Consider the following 23,437-nt stretch of genomic DNA (forward strand, 5'->3'; position numbering starts at 1 on the left):
AACAATCAAACACAAGGGCATAATTCAACTCAGTTCTTGATCTGTGGATAGCTGAGTAGCAAGATTTTCTAGTTTCAAATTGCTAATCTCAGAACCAAGGATTGTTAGATTTTAATGCACACAACAGTCAGATTCCGTCTAAGTTTAATGTAGAAATCTTAGAACAGAGAATTTCCAGGAAACTAATTGGGAAAGTAATGCTCTGTGTCTGATTTCAGCACTCGGTGGAAAATGATGCTTCACTTAATGACTGAACACCTGTGGGCAGCTCTCAAGCTAATACACAGGAAGTTGTCCCCAAAGGAATACAAGTCTTTAAGTACAAGCAAATCAGATCACGCCAATGGCAACAGCACATTCTGTTACATCTCCATTCACAAAGAAGTGGGATAATCCTCCTGATACAATTTGCTGGCCAGGAGACGTAGTAAAACATTATTTCGCTTCCACAAGAGCAACTACAAAATCCCAATTAGTGGACCCTATCTGAGTAGCTGACAGCCTGAGTAATCTTGCTGGTTAGCATCTGGCAACAGAGTCAAGTCTCTTTCTCTCTATAGGGTTTTCAAACTATTTTGTAGTTCACTCCAGTTCTGAGCAATATCTGGTGCTATAATAGCAGAACAGGTTCTCTAGGAAGTGGGGGTGGGACAAACCCAATCTTCTCTGCTAGAGTTTTAGTAGGTGACACTCAGCCAGAGGGACAAGGGGGGATGTATGGGTCAAGACCTGTGAATTAGATCTCTTGTATGCTAGGTAGGAAGTGTTGGGACCTATGTTGTAGATGACTGTCAATACCTCCAGAAGGAAAAGAACAAGATGCCAGTTTCTCTTGAGAAGGTGATTGTTAGACACTTGTGCAAGAAAACGTAGTTATAGAGTCATAAAGTTTAAGGCCAGAAGGGACCACCAGATCTTCTAGTTCGACCTCCTGTATACCACAGGCAACCACCACCACCACCACCACTCAGCATCCACACACTAAACCCAACAACCCAAATTAGACCAAAGTGTTACAGCCCACAAGAGACTAAACTATTATGTGCCACAAAAAAGAATAGGAGGAACTGAGGTGCACCAAGGCCTGAGGCCCCCACAGTGGCAGAGAAATGATTGAGATATACCCTGATAATCCTGGCAAGTGACCTACACCTCATGCTGCAGAGGAAGGTGAAAAACTTTCAAGTTCACTGCCAATCTGACCTGGGAGGAGATTCCTTCCAAACCTCACATATGGCAAAGAGTTGGACCCTGAATATGTGAGCAAGAATCAGCCACCTAAGCTCATGAAAGACAGAATACTCAGTGCCACCTCAGAACACTATCCCACTCCGTTCAATGTCCCATCTCTAGATGTGCCCATCTTTGATGCTTCAGAGGAAGGAGAGCAAAAAACAAAAAATGAAAAAAAACCACACCCCAGAATACATTGGAGGAAAAATAAACCCCTTTCTGACTGTTCCCTCATTGTATTTATAGAGTCCAATCATATTCCCTCTCAGCCTTCTTTTGGCTAGGCTAAACAAGCCAAGCTCTTCCAGTCTTTTCTCAAAAGACAGACCTTCCATTTCCCTAATCATCCTCTTTTCTACGCTGGATCTCGTTTAAACTCATTTTTCTTGAACATGGGTGACCAGAATTGTATACCATATTCCATATGAGGTCCTACCAGTGCCTTGTACAATGGCATTAATACTTCTTTGTCTCTACTGGAAATGCCTGATACATCCTAGGTATCCTAGGATTCCTTATCTTTCTTACACAATGACTTGATGGCATTCTGAAATCAAAAAGGCATTTGTCTTTTTCTGTTACATCACATTGGTAGCTAATTGACATCCCGTGATCGACCAACACTCCAGGGTTTCTCTCCTCCATTGCTGCCAATGCGTGAGCCCCCAGCTTACAGCAGGAATTCTTATTATTAGACTCTAAGTGCATAGCCTTAAATTATGTACTATTGAATTTTATCCCATTTCTGTTACTCAGGTCTTCAAGGTCAGCCAGATCTTATTGACAATGCCTCCCAACTTTGTATCATCAGCAATTTTTTTCCCACCTCAGATGTGGGAATTTCCATTTCTGTACACTCATTTCCAACAGCCATCCTGCCTTCATGCCCTTGGTCCATATTATCATCCTTACTGAAAACTGAGGCAAAGTATTTAGTTTTGGGTCCATACTGAGATTATCTTTAATCTCCTTCCCATTCATTCATCTCTTGACTGAGGCAGTCTCTCCAACTATCACTTGTCTCAGACAGAAATTTGTGGAGAAAGACATCTTTTACCACACTCAATTTGTTTTAAGCCGGGGTATAAAACACAGAAGTGGACAATTGACCAATGTCTTGGAATGATCTTCCCATTGATACAACTGATACTGCAGGCTTTGGATGCTGCTGCCATTTGGATTCTTTAATGGAGAAGCTGGTGCCACATTTCCCCGTCAAGATCGCAAAGCTGAATAAAGGGTCCGGAGGTGACAGAACAAGAAGCAATGGTCTCAAGTTGCAGTGGGGGAGGCCTAGGTTGGCTATTAGAAAACACTATTTCACTAGGAGGGTGGTGAAGCACTGGAATGGGTTACCTAGGGAGGTGGTGGAATCTCCATCCTTAGAGGTGTTTAAGGCCCGGCTTGACAAAGCCTTGGCTGGGATGATTTAGTTGGTGTTGGTCCTGCTTTGAGCAGGGGGTTGGACTAGATGACCTCCTGAGGTCTCTTCCAACCCTATGATTCTATGAGATCATGCCTGGTGGCAGTTGGTTATAAACTGCCCGCCTGAGTCAACCATCAGGATTCCTTATTTTTCTTACACGACTTGATGACATTCTGAAGTCAAACCCATTCAGCCTTTGCTTTTGCTCTTGACAAACATGTCATTGAAAACTCAGATTGTAGCCTCACCTTTTTCTGAGCTCCAACTGCAGTGAGCATTTCCATGGATGACATTTCAAGGGCTAGCAGTGGTCAGCACTGATGACTTGAAACAATACTACCCTTCATCAGATGACAAAGGGAGTAAAACTTCAGTCTCTAATGCTTTGATGACCTTACACAATTCAGAACAGAAAGCAATTTGATTGCTTGGTTATAATAAGAGCTTTTGGTTGAATTGGGCTAATTTCGGCCCATTAACGGCTTACTTTTGTAAGCAGAAGCTCATCTCAAGTTCGGCAGTGTCTGCTGTCTGCAGTCCCACTTTCATTTGAAGAGAGGCAGGAAGTTCCGGTATAGCCACCTTCCTTCAACCAAGAAAAGATCCAGATTGCAGTCCATAAGCTGAAGTCAGGGATGGCACCAGGGGTTTATAACATCACATCTGTGTTGCTGAAGATAGGTGAAAGTATTATTGCACTGTGGCTGCAGAAGCTCTGCCAGATCACCTGGCGCACTATCACCCACAATGACGTTATTAAGGTGTTGTTCTGCTTCTGTTCAAAAAGGCCGAGAAGGCAGACAATAGAGGTGTTAGGTTCTTATCAGTCCCAGGGAAAGTCTTCACTTCTGTGTTAACGCCTCGAATCAGTAATGCACTTTGTGGCACATGTTGGGATAACTCAGTGCATCTTTAGATCTGGTTGTTCCACTGTCAACCAGATCTTTAGTTTGAAACAGCTTTGTGAAAAGATGACTGAATTTAATAAGCCATGCACAACACTTGTTATAAACTCCCATCTGCCCTCTGATTCAGTGCATTGAGCAAGTTTGTGGGACCTGATGAGGTGACTCTGTTTCCCTGGGGATATAATGTCATTGAAAAAAGAGCTCTATAATGGAATGGCAAGTTGCGTCTCAGTCAATAGCAGATACGTGGCATGGTTTCCTATCTCCCCAGGAGTTTGGCAAGGCTAGATTCTGTCACCATCATTGTTCAATATCAGCATTAATTGCTTAATGGATAAGGTTGAGGAAGCAGCTGTTGGTGATGTTGAGCTGAACACCATTCTGCTTCAAGATCTTGAATACACTGATGAAATTGTCTTGTTGGCTCAGTCTGGCGAACTACTAAACCTGATGGTCAATCTAGTTGGGTAAGAAGCAGCACACAATAGTCTGGTGTTTAAGCTGGATAAAACTCAGTCCCTGGTCACTACCATCAAGCAACCTCTAGATTACAACCAGATCAGCATTAACCTGTCTGGGCCGGACATCGAACAGGTGGCAACTGTCAAATATATGGGCAGTGACACAGGCAGTACTTCAGCAGCCTCTACGGGGATGTTGCAAAATCAAGCTTGCTACAAAGCTGCAAATCTATAGAATGGCAGTTATACCAACTCTATCACACAGAAGTTAACTGTGGGCACTGATGAAAGCAGAAGAATATTGTACTGATGTTTTCAATTCTTGTTATCTCCATCAGCTGCTCCATATCAAGGGGCAGGACAAGATCAGAAATGAGGATATTTAAAGCCAAACCCAGCAACTGCCTCCATCAGCATGTTTGGTTTTGGTGGCTTTCTTGGTATGGATATATTATTAAAATGGAAAACCAAGAAATTCCAAAGTGTTTACCAATGATTGCCGCCACACGGCTAGTGATCATGTGGGTGCCAAAATCTTCGGAGGTGTGATAAGATTGCCAGTTATGGACATAAACTGAATATCTAGCCAGACCACCTTAATGACCTAGCAGGAGATGTAGGTGGTGCTCAATCTGCAAGGAGACCATGTCTTTTGGGATTTGCCAGGGTGATGATGATGATGATGATATTACAGAAGCTGCATTGGTGATGACTGGTTGATGATCTTCTGAAGATGGATGAAGATTATGTGCCTGTGCTGATATAAGAAGTTGAAAAAGTGACTACTCTTTTTTTTTAAGCATTCCCAGAGATAGATTAGGGCAATTATTCATCTTTTCCAAAAAGTCTTTCTTGAAAGGTTCTCGAGGGTACTGTTCTGTTCCCTCCTTGTACAATGTGTGCACAGATCCATTGGGGTATGGTTAATGAAGAAGTTACTGATTGAAATTCCCTAACTATTTGAATGACACCTTGAAGTTCCCTAAGTATTTGAATGACACCAGTCTCTAGACTGCCATTTTTTGTGTGTGTACCTGCTAGTGGAATGGAATGACATATACAGTGTCAACAAAACTTGGGGAATGGATTAGAGCTAGCTGGCTGAAACTCAAACTAGGTAAGGCTGAGATAATGTTACTAGATTGGAGAAAATGACTGAAAGGAACATCAAGCACTACAAAAACATACATGGTTGATGGAGTCTACCTGCTCCTGTAAAAATTCACAGCATAGGGTTTTGTTGTATCTTCAGCTGTTTCTGGATGCCTACATACAGAGCTGGGCAAACACCCTCAAAAAAACCATTCACAAACATTTATTTGAATTCCACACAGTTCCTAGCTTTGGCCATGTTCATGCTCCTTTATTGATCTGCTATGTTTGAACAAGAATATTTTGATAAGTTAGATGTACTCAAGTTAGCAGGGCCTGATGTAATATATCCTAGAGTACTTTAAGGAACTATCTGGTATTATCTTTGATAACTCATGGAGGATGGGTGAGGTCCCAGAGGACCGGAGAAGGACAAATATAGTACCTAACTTCTATACCTGGAAAGATACTGGAACAAATTATTAAACAATCAATTTGTAAAAGCCTAGAGGATAAAAGAGTTATAAGTAATAGCAAACATGGATTTGTCAAAAACAAGTCATGCCAAACCAATCTAATGTCTTTCTTTTGATAGAGTTATTGGCCTAGTGGATGTCACATATCTTGATTTTATTAAGGCTTTTGACACAGTCCCACATGACATTCTCATAAGAACACTAGGGAAATGTGGTTGAGATGCAATTACTACATGGTGGGTGCACATCTGGTTGAAAAACCATACTTAAAGAGTAGTTATCAATGGTTTGCTGCCAAACTGTGGGGCTATATCTAGTGGGGTCCTACAGGAGTTTGTCCTGTATCCAGTATTAATGACTTGCATAATGGAGTGGAACGTATGCTTACAAAACTTGTGGATGATATCACCCTGGGAGGTGTTGCTAGCACTTTGGAGGAGACGATTAGAATTCAAAATGACCTTGACAAATTGGAGAATTGGGTTGAAATCAACAAGATGAAATTCAACAAAGACAAGTGCAAAGTACTACATTTGGGAAGAAAAAAAAATCTAATGAACCTCTACAAAATGGGAAATAACTGGCTATGCAGTAGTACTGCTGAAAAGGATCTGGGGGTTATAGTGGATCACAAATTGAATGTGAGCCAGCAATGTGATGCAGTTGCAAAAAAAAGGCTAATACTATTCTGGGGTGTGTTAATAGGAGTGTCAGCTGTAACATCCTGGCGGTAACTGTCTGCTCTACTCTGCAGTGGTGAGGCCGCTGTTGGAGTCCTGTGTCCAGTTCTGGGTGCCGTACTTTAAAAGATGTGGACAAATTGGAATGAGCACAGAGGAGAGCAAGAAAAATGATACAAGGTTTAGAAAACCTGACCTATGAGGAAAGGTTAAAAAGACTGGGAACATTTAGCCTTGAGAAAAGAAGACTGAGGAGGGACCTGATAACAGTTTTCAAATATATTTATTAAGGGCTGTCATTAAGAGGACAATGATCATATGTTCTTCACATCCACTGAAGGCAGGACAAGAAGTAATGGGATTAATATGCAACACTGGAGATTTAGGTTAGATAGTAGGGAAAACGTTCTAATTATAAAGAGAGTTAAGCACTGGAATAGGCTTCAAAGGGTGATTGCAGAATCCTCATCACTGGAGGTTTTTAAGAACATGTTAGACAACCACTTGTCAAGGATGGTCTAGGTATATGTGGTCCTGCCTCACTGCGGGGGATTGGACAAGCTGACCTCTTGAGGTCCCTTCCAGTCCTACCTTTCTATGATTCTAAGTTTTCGTTTGTATAAACGTTTGTATAAATGGCTATTCTTTGTGTGAGTATAGGTATGTATATCCGAACAAGAGGCATAAACACTGTTTCTGTCTATCTGGTGCAAATCAGAATGATATTCACACCTATTCAAGCTTCAGTCCTTTTACAATCTCTGAATATATTCCTAGTTGAGATCAACTGTGAGTTTACACTGGCCATCATCCTGCGTCATGTGCACTCAAAAATCCATGTTCACTGTAAGTTGACTGCATTAGATTTGTCTTTAGTAGTACACTTGCAAACTAGGTAGGTGTATTCAGTATTTGAGTAGGCTCCTGGAAAGGTCCTTCCCATCAGTCCTAGGTTTTAATGAGTGTGCATTTTGCTCTTTGGCCATTTTCCCCAACAAATCTGTTGCTATGCTGTTAACATGGTCTTATTGTATTGCAATGTGTTTAAACCCCCCCTTTTTTTTTTGTTAAATTGGCACATTCCTTTCAGATGTTTTGAGGCCCATTATCAGAGATCATCCTTCAGGATTCTATTTCTGGCAAAAATAGCCTCCAGTATGTCAATTACTGTGGAATTTTTGGTGTCCAGGCTTTGATATCCAGAATCTAGTTTACTAATCCACAATTATGAGATAGTCATTGCTCTTCCATAGGCACAAATCAGTGTCAAAGATCTGTCACAGAGCTGAAAAAGTACCTCAAAAATATCCCTCAAATATTTGCTTAAATAATGCACGGGACATGATTTATGTCCCCTTTGTGTTCTTATCATTTAGATTCTAGTAAGCTAATTTCCTAGCAGAAATGTTTGTAGAAATAGAATTTTAAGTGAATATCAGTGAATATTTGCTGAAAGAAAATTCTAAACTGGTTGTGTCAGTATTGGAAAATTGATTGTAAGAGTTACATTAATACAACCAGAAAACACAGATGATACCATGTGACTGACATCTCCAATGAAAAATCAGCCAACACACCTTGAATTTTGAATATCGACAATAAACTGCTCATGAACAATTGGCAAATCAATAATTGTTAAATGATTAATTCTGAACAACAAATACAATTGAGAAAGTCAGACAAATGGCTCATCTGTTTCTTTGGAACAGTTAATTCATCCTTTCAGTCCCTGACTCAGTTCAGTGGCTGTAGATTTGGTTCTCAAAGGACAGAAGAAATTAAAATTAAAAGGAAAAAATTGCATAGGAAAATCAGAGCATGTCACTGTGCCAATTCAGAGTCATACAGCGTGGGTAAACAATATAGCCTGTAGAGGAGCATCTGTTAAAATCTTCAAAAAATAATGCAGGACTTTCATAAACATCATCAGAAAATGAGTTGGGGATCAGAAAGATGCAAGAGGAAAAGCTGTCAACTGGGAACTCTATAGACAAGTGACTTCCTTGGGTCAGTTAAGTAATTTGAGTGTCTCAACTAAGAAGCAATTTTTGGTTAACTAAATGGATTTGCAAAAGCAAAACTTAAAATATATTTTAAGAAACCAAAATGTCTAGATAACCAGAAAGACTTGAGAGTAAATGTTCAGTGTGACATAGTGTTACATGTACAAACCCCATTATTCAAAGGGATAATACATAAACTTTCTGTAATACATAAACTGTACATAAACTTTCTGGGTCAGATGCTGACTTTGGATTCACAAGTCACTCTTATTAAATGAGAGGTTTCCACATGGAGGACAGAATTTTAGCTTGGGTGCTCAGTTTTACTCCCTTTGATATTAATTAAATGCTACACATGTAATACTATAATACGTATGTATTAATAACAACTGTGAAACTCATTTGAAACTGTTTATAATGAAGCCACATTAAAGCTCCAAATTGTTCCAATGCATTCGATGTGCAAATTGCAATTCTTCTTACTAAGAACTTCTGTTTATAGTAATGATAATACTCAGCACTCATGTGGTACTGCCTATTTTCCAAAGCACTTTACAGACATTGATTTCTGAAATTAATCCTCCGAATGCCCATGAAGGTAATACCCATGAAAGGGTAATTCCTGTTATCCCCATTCTGCAGATGGAGAAACCAAGGCAGAAATGTTATGTGACTTGACCAAAGCCACAATGGAAGCCATTCTTAGGATTATAACTCAGGAGTTGGTGGTCAAACCATTAAACCATGCCTTGCTCTGTCATTATAGCAATTCTGTGAAAAATAAATTCATTCTCTTTACAAGGTTTCTCAGAATATATAGGAGGAAAAGAGAGAGGTATAATTTAATGAACCTGATGAAATCTATTAAAGCTCTAAGGAAGCCCTGATCGAGCAATGCATATAAGCACTTTCATAACATTAAACACTTGACTAGCCCCAATGAAGTGCTTTTTTGGATTGGGGTCAAAGAAAGTACAGTTATCCCTAGACACAAGGTTTTGGTGTAAAATGGAAAAACAGCATTTGTTAAAAGTAAATACATGACATGTGTGTAGAGCTTCACCAGCCTTTGGCACAAATACGTCAAGCTAGTAAGAGCACCAAGGAGATACTTGCGACAATTAACCCATTTTTGATACAATCTAATTAAAAATTCCGGCTCATCTGTAAAAAAATAGAAGCCTTGGCTCAGTGTATTTAGTCTTAAGTGAATTCACCAGCCATGTTCATAAGCTGCAAATATAGGCTCAAAGCCCACATCCAAGCACTCTGGTACTTTGGGATCTACATGGTTTGCAGCTGGTCCTTATCTGTAACTAGCACCCAAAGACCCTGAACTTGAGGGGAAGAAAGGGTAAAAATCTGGATCTATCATTCTTGTAGCGTGGGCTTGCCTTTTTTCGGCCTTGCTGTCTAGTTTTAAGTATTTCCCTTTCAGGAAAACTAAGAACAGCGAATTTCAATATCTGAAGGCATGAGGGAGTCAGATTCTTTTGTAAGACTTTGCCCTGGAGAAACCACTTTCAGTCCTAGAAAACTTTTCATGCCTTCATCTCCTGGACTCCTTCACTTGTAAATACTTGGAAGATGGTACCGAACATGTTGTTATGTACCTCTGGCAGCCTCCCCAGGAAACCATGCCAGGGGATAGCTTCTCTAATCTGCTGAAAGCCTAGTGGGCTGAGGTCATGTGCTGCCCAGTCAGAGGTAACCAGACCTGGTGCAAGCCTGGAGTGTGGAATGAGATGTGAAATGCTAAGAGACAGAGTGAGTTCTTATGGCTGAAAATGAAGTGTGACTTAAATTAGCACAGTAACACCTCCGTGTAATGATATGAAGCTGCTTTTCATTTTGGCACGCTGGTTGCCAGAGGATGCTCAATGAGATAACAAGCCTTGCATTATACATCTAGGTTCATGTAAGGTTGCGTCTTACCCTCAGAACGATGCCTGTCATTTTACAAGTGCAAGTATTGGCAGACGTAACAGGACAGAGAGGGAACCTGGTTAACATTAAGAGATGAAGGTCATTTAATTTACGCCAATAAGGTTGAAAGGGAAATGTAATTATATGTTTGCTATTATGCTACACTGAGATTTCTCTATGGCAAATGAATTCACATAGGTACTTCTGATGATTGTTTGGCATTGAAAGGAGTTGTCAGTCATAACAGCTTGTAAATATTTTAAGTCATCACCATGAATTTGAATGTCAACTAACTTCATCTACATTCCTGCATGCTGCATAATCAACACAAGGAACATAATATTTCAAAAGGGCTACTTACATCTACAATTAGGAAGTCAAGCCAACACCAGGCATTGGTGAAATATTTCTTGAAGCCATAAGCCACCCATTTCAGAAGCATCTCCAGGACAAAGATGTAAGTGAAAATTTTGTCAGCATATTCCAACAGGGTTTTAATGTTTTTTCTCTCTTCAAGGTAAATATCTTCAAATGCCTGGAAGTACAAAGCATCGCTTTAGAACTGCTCTGCAGTACTGCAGTGGAAAATGTTCATATTATAGTGCAAGTCTACAGTATTGTTTGATTTGATGTCACTTATACCAGAAGCCACAGTAAATGTATATTTTGTATTTTGAAATTGTAATGAGTAACTGTCTGTTTTCCTGTAGGCAACTGTTCATTATGAAGTTGCACTTAAAACTGTATCTTGGTGTCCAAGCAGAAATATTAGGATTTACGTAATGGAGGTGTCTTTTCTGGATAACCTGACTGTTAAATAGAAGGAAATCCTAGGCATGAAGGCTGTATTCATTTCCCTTTATTTTTATACAGTAAATTGATTTTGGGGGAGATTTTCAAAAGCACTGATGTGGCAACAGGAGTTGTGCTTTTAAATCCCTTAAGCACTTTTGAAAATCCCTGTAACTGAGTGACCACCTCCCATGCACCACCTCGTGGCCTGAGGTGCTCTGGAGATGCCCTGCCTCAGTTTCCTTCTTCTTCAAGGGGATTCTCAAATAAACTCCACACAGACTTTTTGAGTATTAATAGCTCTTTAGAGGGTTAATTTATTACAAAGTGTCCCACAACCATATTTCAGATTTCCCCAGCACAGTCCAAACAGTATATTCAATCTGATCAAGTCCCAATAGTTTTTACACCAGTATTATCAATGCATTATCATATGCCCCCTTGACTCTAGGAGACCATGTTTTTTAAGGAATAGAGCATAGAGCAGGGGACAGGTAACTACGGTGATTTCTCATTTTATTCCTTGCCCTATCACTGATTTGCTATGTGACCTTGGCTAAGCTAGTTAACACTTATTTCTAGTTCACACAGCTGTACATTGGGGAACATAATACTTCTTTCCCAGGCATGTTGATAGGTTTACTTAACATTTGTAAAATGTTTTGAGATCCAAGGAAAAAGTGCTATGCTGCACAGAGCCAGGGAAAACTATTACTACCCCATTCAAAATCTAATTAAGATATGAAATAATAGGCATGGCAAAAATAAAATAAATACATAGGGTTATGCTCATAATTTAACTTTTTTTCCCTGAGAAAATATTTTTAAATTAACCAGACATCAAGCAGTAGGACACTGATATTTTATATTCTAAATTTACAAGACTCTCTTGTGTCTGAACTGGTTTAGTGTTCGTTAGCCTGACGGAGAGTTTTTAGCACGTTGTTTCTAAATAACAAAATAAGGCCCCCATCCTGCAAAGACATCTGCATATGCTTAACTTTACATCTGTGAGGAGTCCCGTTGACTTCAGTAGTGTTCCTCACATGTGTAAAGTCACCCATGTGCATAAGTGCTTACAGGATCAGGGCCTAAATGAACAATCACAAATGTGCTGATCTTTTTTTACCTGAATGTGGACTGTGGGGAACACAAAAGGGAAAGAAAAATTGGGGATGAATGAATGATACAGTGATCAATTCCAAAGCCAGTTCATGTACACAGAGCCTGTATAATTGTTCCAGATAGCAAACTGGTTAATCAGCCCAATACACATAGGCCAAAAGTCGAATGCTAGCATTCTGAACAGCCAAAGGCAGCAATTAAGATTCTCATCCTACTTTGCATAAAAGATCATTGGAGTCTGGGGTGAAACCTCTGTGGCAGGGGATCCCAAAGTAGAACTCAGGGCAATAATCATCCAGCCAGGCCTGATTGAGTTTGGTAACATCACATGTATGGAAGTAATAAAGGTGTGGTTCTCAATCCTTTCCATACTGGAACCCCATGTTACAACAGAAAAAAATATTTTCAGATCTCTCCCCCCCCCCCCCCCCCCCGCAGCATAAGTGAAAGGGAAGGTGGGCCCGACCTTCCTGGACCTGCTTCTGAACCCCATGCTCTCAGGAACATCTGGGTCACACCTTAAGAAAGAGATTCGTGTCTCTCTGAGCTAGTGAAAGCCAGCAAAGGGTGACCTCCGAACAGTCCTTTGGAACGCAACAGTCCGGTCCTCAAGAAATCGACACATGAGGAAGACAATCTTCACAACTACTGCGCCATCTCTGAGATCCCCTAACTTATGTGGTGTTTGGCTGCCATTGGACTACTCATGGAGTAAAGTACTACTGCATGGGAGTAAGAATGGAAGGGTCTGGACCTAAGTTTTTAGTAAATATCTTTGTAAAATGTTGAGACAGGACGGTGAATTTACCAACGGATAAGACAAGTTTTATTCCCAAACTAATCATCTTTAGGGAAACAAGCAGTAAGGGGTGAGTTTTCCTGAAGTGGAATGTAACTAGCCCATCATCTCTTTCCTTTAGATACACATACACTTTAAACCTAATGAGAGATTATGCTAAATTTACCAGCGTGCCGCTGCTCAGCAGAATCATGAATATGATGAAAGTTTCGAACCAGTTGTGTTCAACTATTCTGTAGCAGGTTTTCCTCAGCCTCCACCAAATTTTGCCTGAAAATGTTGTGGTGTCCACTGAACAGCAAGGGAAGAATCGGACACAGACTGAAAGAGGAAAAAAAAAACAGTCAAGAATATTTAATGCCAAGGGACCACCATGTGTATTTCTCAGATCTGGGAATATTAGAAAGCTCCGAGACGCCGTAAACTCTTTCCTCTTTCTCTTTTCTGTCATCCTCTTCTCCATTTCTCCTTATCTACTCCTGCTTCTACTCCAATACTAAAGAACTATCAAACCATTTAAAGATGCCAGTTCTTTCAAGAGCATCCTTCCACTAGTTTTTAATAGTGTAGGGAGTACTGGTAATGTTTTACCAGTGCTATCAGGCCTATCATGCTATGTTGTCTGGACACAAACAGTGTAGCAGGATCAGTCTAATAATTCTTGGTGGTGTATTACTAGTACTCTCAATACCATTCTCAGCTTTGGTGAGGGCAGATTCCTGGCATTAAGGTACCACAGAAGTTATTAATTAAAAAAAAGACAAAGATAATCTGATCAAAGGGAGATGAGCGTAGGCTGTTCCAAAGCACAAAGGTCTCAGGCCTCAGACAGAAAGTGTGGCCCAGTGGTTAGGATACCAGCCTAGAACTTGGGAGATCTGAGTTCAAATGTGCTCTAGCATAGGTTTCCTGTGTGACTTAGCGCAAGTCACTTGGGCCTGGCCTTCACTAGAAAATTAGGTTATAACTATGTCGCTCAGGGGTCTGAAAAATCCACATAACTGATCAGCGTAGTTAAGCCCACCTATGTCCCTGTGTAGACGGAAGAATTCTTCCATCGACCTAGCTACCACCTCTGTGGGCAGGTCTTCACTACGGGGGGCGGGAGGGGGTGGTCGATTTAAGATACGCAAATTCAGCTACGCAAATAGCGTAGCTGAATTTGACGTATCGGAGCCGACTTACCCCACTGTGAGGACGGCGGCAAAATCGACCTCCGCGGCTCCCCGTCGATGGCGCTTACTCCCACCTCCGCTGGTGGAGTAAGAGCGTTGATTCGGGGATCGATTGTCGCGTCCCGACGAGACGCGATAATTCGATCCCCAAGAGATAGTGTAGACCTAGCCTCAGGGAGGTGGATTACCTGCTGTGACGAGAGAACCTTCCTTTCAAATGTAGACAACCCTTTGACTCTCCGGGCCTCAGTTTCCTATCTGTAAAAGGGGGATAATAGTACTTTCCTACCTCAGAGGGGTGTTGTGAGGATAAATACATTGAAGATTGTGAAGCACTCAGATACTATAGAAAAGAAGGTCCATATAACTACCTAAAATAAAGTGTAACAGGTATGGCAATTTCCTGGACAAACCTTAGTGAATGTTAAGAGTACAGTAGTAGAAATATACACTGTCCACCTGACCAGGATAATGATAGTGACTGTGAAATACTAAGGGATCTAAGGGCTTGTCTATACGTACTGCGCTGGTTCGGCGGCAGGCAATCGAACTTCTGGGTTCGATTTATCGCGTCTAGTCTGGACGCGATAAATCGAACTCAGAAGTGCTCCCCATCGACTCCGGTAATCCTGCTCGCCGCGAGGAGTACGCGGAGTCGACGGGGGAGCCTGCCTGCCGCGTCTGGACGGCGGTAAGTTCGAACTAAGGTATGTCGACTTCAGCTACGTTATTCACGTAGCTGAAGTTGCGTACCTTAGTTCGATTTGGGGGTTTAGTGTAGACCAAGCCTAAGGGAAGTTAGAGAGGCCAGAAAACTCATTAATAATGTGTGACTTCAACTATCCTCTGTTGACTGGATAAATGTTGCCTCAGGGCATGACACAGAGATAACATTTCTAAACATCATAAATGACTGCTTCTTGGAGCAGCTAGTCCTGAAACCCACAAGGGGAAAGGCAATGCTTGATTTAGTCCTAAGTGGAGCACAGGATCTGGTCCAAGTGGTAGCTATAGCTGAATTGCTCCATAATAGTGACCACAATGTAATGAAATTTAGCAACCTTGTAGAGGGGGAAATACTAAAAAACAAAACAAAACAAAACTATCACAGTGACATTTAACTTTAAAAAGGGGAACTACACAAGCATGAGGATGCTAGTTAGACAGAAAATAAAAATGGCAGTCACAAGGGTAAAATGCCTGTAAGCAGCATGGAGGCCACTTAAAAACCCCATAATAGAGATTCAGACTAAATATATATCCCAAATCAAAAAAGACAGTTGGAGAACCAAAAGAATACCACCATGACTAACCAGCAAAGTAGTGGAGGCTGTTAGAGGCAAAAAGGCATCATTTATAATTTGGAAGTCAAATCCTAAACAAGAAAATAGGAAGGAGCACAAACTCTGGCAAGTAAAATGTACAAGTATAATATGGCAGGACAAGAAGCAACTAGCTAAAGATGAAAAAACTATCAATAAGAATTTTTTTAAGTACATCAGAAGCAGGAAGTCTGCCAAACAAGCAGAGCGGCCACTAGACGACAATGGTGTTCTAGGAGCACTCAAGAAAGACAAGACCAAGGCAGAGAAGCTAAATGAATTCTTTGCATCAGTCTTCACTGTAGAGGATATGGGGGAGATACCCACATCACAGCTATTCTCTTGTGGTGACAAATCTGAAGTACTGTCCCAAATTGATGTGTCAGTAGAAGAGGTTTTAAAACAAATTGATAAGTTAAACCGTAACAAGTAACCAAAATCATGGTATTCACCAGTATCAGGGGGTAGCCGTGTTAGTCTGTATCTACAAAAACAACAAGGAGTCTGGTGGCACCTTAAAGACTAACAGATTTATTTTGGCATAAGCGAAATGGGTAAAAACCTCACTGCATCTGAAGAAGTGAGGTTTTTACCCACGAAAGCTTATGCCCAAATAAATCTGTTAGTCTTTAAGGTGCCACCAGACTCCTTGTTGGTATTCACCAGGAGTTCTGAAGGGACTCAGAAATGAAATTGCAGAACTGTAGTAACCTGTAACTGAAATCAGTCTCTATACCAGATGACTGAAAGGTAATTAATGTAACACGGAGTTTTAAACAGGACTCCAGAGGAGATTTTGGGAATTACAGGCTGGTAAGTCTAATGTACCGGGAAAACTGATATAAATGATTATAAAGGATAGAATCATCATACACACAGAAAAACACAATTTGTTGGGCAAGAGTCAACACAGCTTTTGTAAAGGGATGTCATACCTCACCAATCTATGATAATTCTTTGAGGGAGTCAACAAGCATGTGGATAAGGGTGATCCAGTCTATGTACTGTACTTGGATTTTCAGAATGTCTTTGATAAAGTCCCTTATTAAAGGCTCTTATTAAAACTAAGGTCTGGTCTACAATACAGACCTATATCGGTATAACTGCATTGCTCAGGGGTGTGAAAAATCCATATCCCTGAGCAACGTACTTATCCCAGCCTAACACCCCATGTAGACAGTGCTATTTTGGCGGGAGAGCTTTTCCCACCGACATAGCTACTGCTTCTCAAGAAGGTGGATTAACTAAGATGATGGGAGAGCTCTCTTTCCTCAGCTTAGAGCATCTTCATTAAAGCACTACAGCGGTGCAGCTGCGCTGATGCGGCATTTTAAGTGTAAACGTGCCCTAGGTAGCCATGGGATGAGAGGGTAGGTTTTCTCATGGATTAGTAAGTGGTTGAAAGATAGGAAACAACAAGTAGGAATAAATGGTCAGTTTTCATCAGTGGTGGGCAACCCCATGCGGCCCGTCAGGGTAATCGGCACGCGGGCCACAAGACAGATTGTTTACCTTTGCACGGCTGCCCGCAGTTCCCAGTGGCTGCAGTTTGCCGTTTTCATCATGGAGAGAGGTGAACAGCAGTGTCTCCTAAAAAGCTGAACTGAGACTAGTCCTGTTCAACATACTCAATGATTTGGAAAAGGGGGTGAACAGTGAAGTGGCAAAGTTTGCAGATGATACATTCTTCAAGATAGTTCAGTCCAAAGCAGACTGCAAGCGGTTACAGAGGGATCTCACAAAACTGGGTGACTGGCCAACAAAATGGCAGATGAAATTCAATGTTCATAAATGCAAAGTAATGCACATTGGAAAACATAATCCCAGCTATATATGCAAAATGATGGGGTCTAAATTAGCTGTTACCACCCAAGAAACAGATCACGGAGTCACGGTGGATAGTTTTCTGAAAACATCTGGTCAATGCACATTAGCAATCAAAAAGGCTAACGGTATGTTAGGAACTATTAGGAAAGGGAGAGAAAATTAGACAGAAAATATCATAATACTACTATAGAAATCCACGGTGCAGCCACACCTTGAATACTGGGTCAAGTTCTGGTCACCCCACCTCAAAAAGGATATAGTGGTACTTGAAAAGGTTCAGAGAAGGGCAACAAGGATGGGGTAATGGGTGCTCTCTGCGCCACGCTGGGTTCAGCCTCCTGGCCCTGCTCCCCAATGAGTCAGGACCACTTCAAGCTGGTGCAACATCCATGCTGTTTATTCCTGTATCCGGTCCCCACCATCAAGCTCCAACTATTTACAGATTATTTAGAGGTTTGGCCTAGCACAGGCCACAGTGGCAATGGGGTAGCAGGTTCCTGGCTCCTTTTGAGCCTACTGTCCCCTCCTGGTCTCCAGACTCCCCTCCCCCCCCGTACTCACTTTCACCCAAGCTTTTAGCCCCTGTTAACGAGGCTGGCAGGTGCGGCCAGTTTCCAGGCCAGTCCTAGCTAGTGGCCCAGCCCCAACCCATTTCCCCTGATTGGTCTGGAGTGGCAGGAGCTGAGTAGGGCTTTCCCTACAGAGCCCTGCCACAGATAGTCAGTGGTATGGAGCAGCTTCCATACTAGGAGAAATGAAAAAGATTAGGGCTGTTCAGCTTAGAATAGAGACAACTGAGAGAGGATATGACAGAGGTCTATAAAATCATGAATGGTGTGGAAAAAGTGAAGAAAGAAGTGTATTTACCTTTTCACACAATATAAAAACCAAGGGTCACCCAATGAAATTAATGGGCAGCAGGTTAAATACAAACAAGAGGAAGTACTTTTTCACACAATGGACAACTAACCTGTGGAACGCATTGCTATGGGATGTAGTGATGGCCAAAAGTATAACTGAGTTAAAAAAAGAACTGGGTAAGTTGAGGTATGATCGATTTATCAATGGCTTTTAGCCAAGATTGTCAGGGATTCAACCTCATCATCGGAACATCCCTAAACCTCTGATTACTGGAAGCCAGAAGTGTAAACCAGAGGTGGATCACTCGAAAATTGCCCTGTTCTGTACACTTCTCAGGCATTGTTAGAGACAGAATACTGGGGAAGATGGACCATGGTCAGACCCAGTAGGGCAGCTCTTCTGCTCTTATGTTAAGTAAGTTTAAGTATCTTATGAGCTCACTATATTAAAATGAAAATGTTTATGTATTGTTCTGGGATTGTATGTAACTTGTTTAGGAGACATGACTCATGTAAACCTTGGGAAATGTTATGAGTTCGAATGGATTCTTTTAAACAATGGGCTGACACAAGAGTGAACTCTTATTTAAGTAGGTTTCCCAGGAAATCTCTAGGTGGAGGGGTATGCAAATACCACTACTCCAATTAAGCAAGATCTCAACCTTTTAACCTTTGCAAGACCTTTTGTCTGCAGATCACCTGTTACATGGGGATAGATCAAAGACCTCAAAACTGTATAAAGAAGTAACTCACAGATTTGTGAGTGTTCATGTTCTGAGCAAAAGTAGTGATGAACTGTTAAGCACAGGAAAACCCCTGGGTGGGATTTGGCCTCGGTTCACTGGCCAGAGCCCTTTTTGGATGGGGGGAGGGGGTGATTTCTGGTAAGATTATTAGCACACGTGTAGGTTCTTTCATTGTTTTAAACACGTTTTCTTTGTAATGCTTTTATCTCAAGAATAAATGTGCTTGCTTAGAAAGTACTAAAAGTGTGACTGCTTAACTGTGGGCAACTACCCCGTTTACTATCTCTGAGAGAAAAAAAGTAAAGCAGGCTGGCTTAGGCAGTCTGACTTTGCTGGGGATTTCACAGTGTAGGCAGGAGGCTTTGCAGCCTGGAAATACCCGAGTCAAGAGGAAGAGAGACATGTGTTTTCCAAGACAGGCAATGGCTGGGGAGTCAGAAACCTATGAACGGGTGTCCTTGCTGGACCATCCAAGGGAGAATAAAGGTACAGTTGTCCTAAACTGAGACACAGACAACTATTGCCATCCTTCAACACACTGGCCTTTGCTAGCAATCTTGACAATCATCTGCTATGCCAGAAAGATTGGTGTAAATGGGAATGGACAAACCCATCTCTCTGGTTTAAAAAGCTTGTTTCTTGCATCGTCAGGTTTGTCTTCAGTAGGAATTCATGACTGTGAGGAGCTGACCATAATTTACCTTGTCAACGATGATCCGCCAGCATCATGTCAATTAATTAGACTACTTAACATACAATAAGATTTCCTAGAGAAGACATGCCCTAGAAATTACTGTGGTTCTGAAAAGCAAGATACAGACCCCAATTTTGCTCCCAATATTGAAGACAAAGGAACTTTTGCTACTAAGTTCAATGGAAGCATGATCAGTCCCTAAGGTAATAAAATATGATATGCCAAATCCTTCAGTAGCTAAAAGATGGTGTAGGTTACTAACTTACATCTGAAGTGTAAAAGAAATGGTCAAACAAAACAATTCAGGCTATCTTGCAATGTTCTGGAATGCTGTGTTACTGCACATAGAAATGATAGTCATCAAGAGGTGGGAAGGAAAGGATGTACTTGGAAAGGGGGCAGGGTCAGCCATAAAAGGGACCTGCCGGGGCATGTCAATGGGGAAAGTTCCACTGAGGGAATCCTGCAGTAGGCAAGCAGCTGTGACGTGATTGCAGTACCCTCTTGACCATTTCAGCTTAAATTCCTCCCACCTCCAAATGTCTCCAGCACACAGAGCTCTGCACAAGCCCAGCCCAGACTATTCCTTGTATAGTTTCATTCTGGTACTTGGATCAATTCCAGGTCCAATTTTAAAAACATTACATTAATAAAATATTTGAAAAGAATTTAGTGTTGGTAAAAGATGCCAGTTTGAGGGTAAAGGAAACTAAAGTCCTCTACCTCTTTACAGATCAGGTACAGCTTGAGCAAAGGAAGGTTCCACCCCATCAATGTTTCATTCCTAAGCCTTGTCTGGGGGCAAAAGGCTAGTTCCCTCTCCACAGCCATTCTATTCTTCTGGCTGACATTGCTAAAAGGGTGAGTAGTGATGGCGATTTGTGTCATGTGAATATCTGTCCATTAGGAACACTAGGAACAAGATTAAGGGTACATCTACACTACAGGGGGGAGTCGATTTAAGATACGCAAATTCAGCTACGTGAATAGCGTAGCTGAATTCAACGTATTGCAGCCGACTTACCCCGTTGTGAGGACGGCGGCAAAATCGACTTCTGCCGCTTTTTGTCAGCGGCGCTTACTACCACCTCCGCTGGTGGAGTTAGAGTGCCGATTCGGGGATCGATTGTCGCGTCCCGACGGGACGCGATAAATCGATCCCCGAGAGGTCGATTTCTACCCGCCGATTCAGGCGGGTAGTATAGACCAGACCTAAGGGAAACATTTGCAAAAATGCCTTAATGCTGTAGAAGCCTATGTCTCAGGTCTGGTCTATACTACCCGCCTGAATCGGCGGGTAGAAATCGACCTCTCGGGGATTGATTTATCGCGTCCCGTTGGGACACGACAATCGATCCCCGAATCGGCGCTCCAACTCCACCAGCAGAGGTGGTAGTAAGCGCCGCCGACAAAAAGCGGCAGAAGTCGATTTTGCCGCCGTCCTCACAACGGGGTAAGTCGGCTGCAATACGTCGAATTCAGCTACGCTATTCACGTAGCTGAATTTGCGTATCTTAAATCGACTCCCCGCTGTAGTGTAGATGTACCCTCAGTTTCAAAAGTGATTTAGGCACTTAGGTCTAGAGTCACAAAGAGACTTAGGGGCCTAACTGACACTTTAGGCACTTAAATCCCAGATTTAGGCACCGTTAGTATTCATAAAACTCCCACGCACCTGCCACCTAACCCCGTAGACAGCTAAATAAAGTTTTTGAGGTAAAAGTTCCTGAGGCACCTACATTTCTTTCTCTGGGCATATACCCTGCTGCCTCATTGGTTTCCCATAGAGTAGTTTAAGCATGGAGTGGCAGAATCAGAACCTCAGAGAGGGCCAAATCCATTGCTAGTGTAAGGTAGTGCCTGTTAAATCAATACAGTTACACTGGTTTGTATAGTGGTGAATTTGGCCCAAGAACAATGGCTGTGTTTTCAATTCATATCTGAACAGTGCATGTAATTTCTGACTAAAAGAGGGACCTTTTCACCTGGGAACATTTCCAAATGCATCAGTCTAACATAATGTCATTTACCTTTTCCCTGCTTTTCATAACTACTGAGTTATTCCCTTCGCCCACTGTGGTCTCCTGTAGTGAAATCATAAATTACATAATGCTAAATTTGTGACCTGACAATAGCTTTCTTGTGAGCAGAGTGTGATGTATCCTATACATCAGACTTCTCTGCAGGTACAGGTAGAAGGCAGTGCTAGATTGTGAGAGAGAAAGCTCTTACTCACATGTCTGCAATAACGACAAATGAATTATGGAAAAGCAATAGCAAATTTCCAGTGCAGCTTGTGTAAATATTCTCTGTTTTGCATTCAAGTTTTCCAATGTGCAAATCTCCTGTTAAGGGAACGAGAAACTATGGATCTATCAGACCCAGTCTCACTACCTTTGTACATTCTGATACAAGTATCTTCATTAGAGTGAGCTTTATTATATTAATATATTACCTTAGAGGCTAAAACACAAGCATGAGGTTCACACTAAAAACTTGATTTGTAATGACACTGAGGCTTTCTGTAGACCCTTTGTCAAAAATCCACAGTTATTTAATACCCAGAAATACTTTTAAATACAAATACAACAGTCAAAACTGCATCCGTTGGACTGGGATGCTGATTATCTGTTGTAAATAAAGAAAACAGATTAATTTCTTGCATGATATGGCACAGAATAACCTGCACTTGAGTAATATTTGGTAGAATATATTTGGTTATTGATATATTTAAATTAAAGCCATTTTGTAGTTACCTTTTGGCATAAGGTCCTAATTACACTCACTTTTCAACCCAATAAAAGTTGACTATATTTGAGGAAGACGTTTGGGCTGCTGTAGAACATGTAAGGATGTACCAGTATTGATGTGATTCACTGATTCATAGATTCCAAGGTCAGAAGGGATCATTGTCATAATCTAATCGCACCTCAAATACAACATAGGCCAGAGAACTCCCCCAAAGTATAAACTTCTATAGTCATATACTTAGAACTCTGCGATAACATATTTTTTCCAAGCAGCGTTGCTATGGGCCAGATTATGGCCAGTCCTGCGCATCTGTGCAGGAGAGGAGGTGGGGTACAAGGCACTCCCAATTGTCTGCAGAGACCCACTATGTTCTCCCTCCCATGCATGTGGACAGGACTGGGGGGAGTCGTTGCTCAATAAATGCACTGGCTAGCACAGCTGTACTGGCACATCCGGGGCTGTAGGCTGTGCCAGACAGTGGCTGGCACAGGGTAATTTCCTCTCCACCCCCAAATCCAGGAAAAGTGTCTCTAAATCACAATCTGTGTCCCGATCTGCTCTTAGGATAATGCATACGTGGGCTTGTTACAAAGCCACAATTTACCCATGTGGTTCAGTGCAAATGGGTTTGCAGACTACGGATTCCCTCCACCCCTATTCTGTTCTTGGAGGGCATTTAAAAATAAAAGGTTGTGAATGTATCCATTTAATTTTGAATTGTTCCATCACATTTTAAACATGTTATAATAATAATGCCTATGTGGGAGAAGCCAATTTCAGTAGCTGAGGAGATGTCTGACTTCAGCCCACTCTCAAATCTGGTGCTTTCCATCTGATTCAAAGTCAACTACTAACTTTTTCTCTCCCAGATTTAAGACTGCACCATAACACAAAGATTGTTGTGTGGAAGGCACCCAACAGTCAACTGAATGCAACCTATCCGGGTCTCTTTCTATTCTAGTTTCTTTGGACCTCTTGGCAATATTTGACACTGTTAATCACTGTATCCTGTTGGCATGTTCAGAGTCTTTTGTTGGCCTTGGCTTGGTTTTATTCATACTTGAAACATCATCTGGTGACAGTCTTGATGGGCCAGTTGATTTGTGCTGCAGTGTTTTTCAGGGATGTATCTGAGGCCCCT

The 23,437-nt window shown here is 41.6% G+C and overlaps 1 protein-coding gene across 1 annotated transcript in view; it reads right to left on the reverse strand.

Moving 5' to 3' along the window:
- Nucleotides 1-23,437, reverse strand: part of LOC128833201 (sodium channel protein type 5 subunit alpha-like) — a 327,478-nt gene that overhangs the window by 68,182 nt on the left and 235,859 nt on the right. Inside the window, exons 20-21 of the mRNA XM_054021226.1 lie at nt 13,088-13,242; nt 10,567-10,740 (exon numbers count right to left, since the gene is read on the reverse strand). Coding sequence (XP_053877201.1) covers nt 10,567-10,740; nt 13,088-13,242 — 329 coding nt within the window. The remainder of the gene's footprint in view (nt 1-10,566; nt 10,741-13,087; nt 13,243-23,437) is intronic.

The sequence above is a fragment of the Malaclemys terrapin genome, chromosome 2 (assembly GCF_027887155.1).
Source record: "Malaclemys terrapin pileata isolate rMalTer1 chromosome 2, rMalTer1.hap1, whole genome shotgun sequence".
In the NCBI taxonomy this organism is placed as follows: Eukaryota; Metazoa; Chordata; order Testudines; family Emydidae; genus Malaclemys; species Malaclemys terrapin.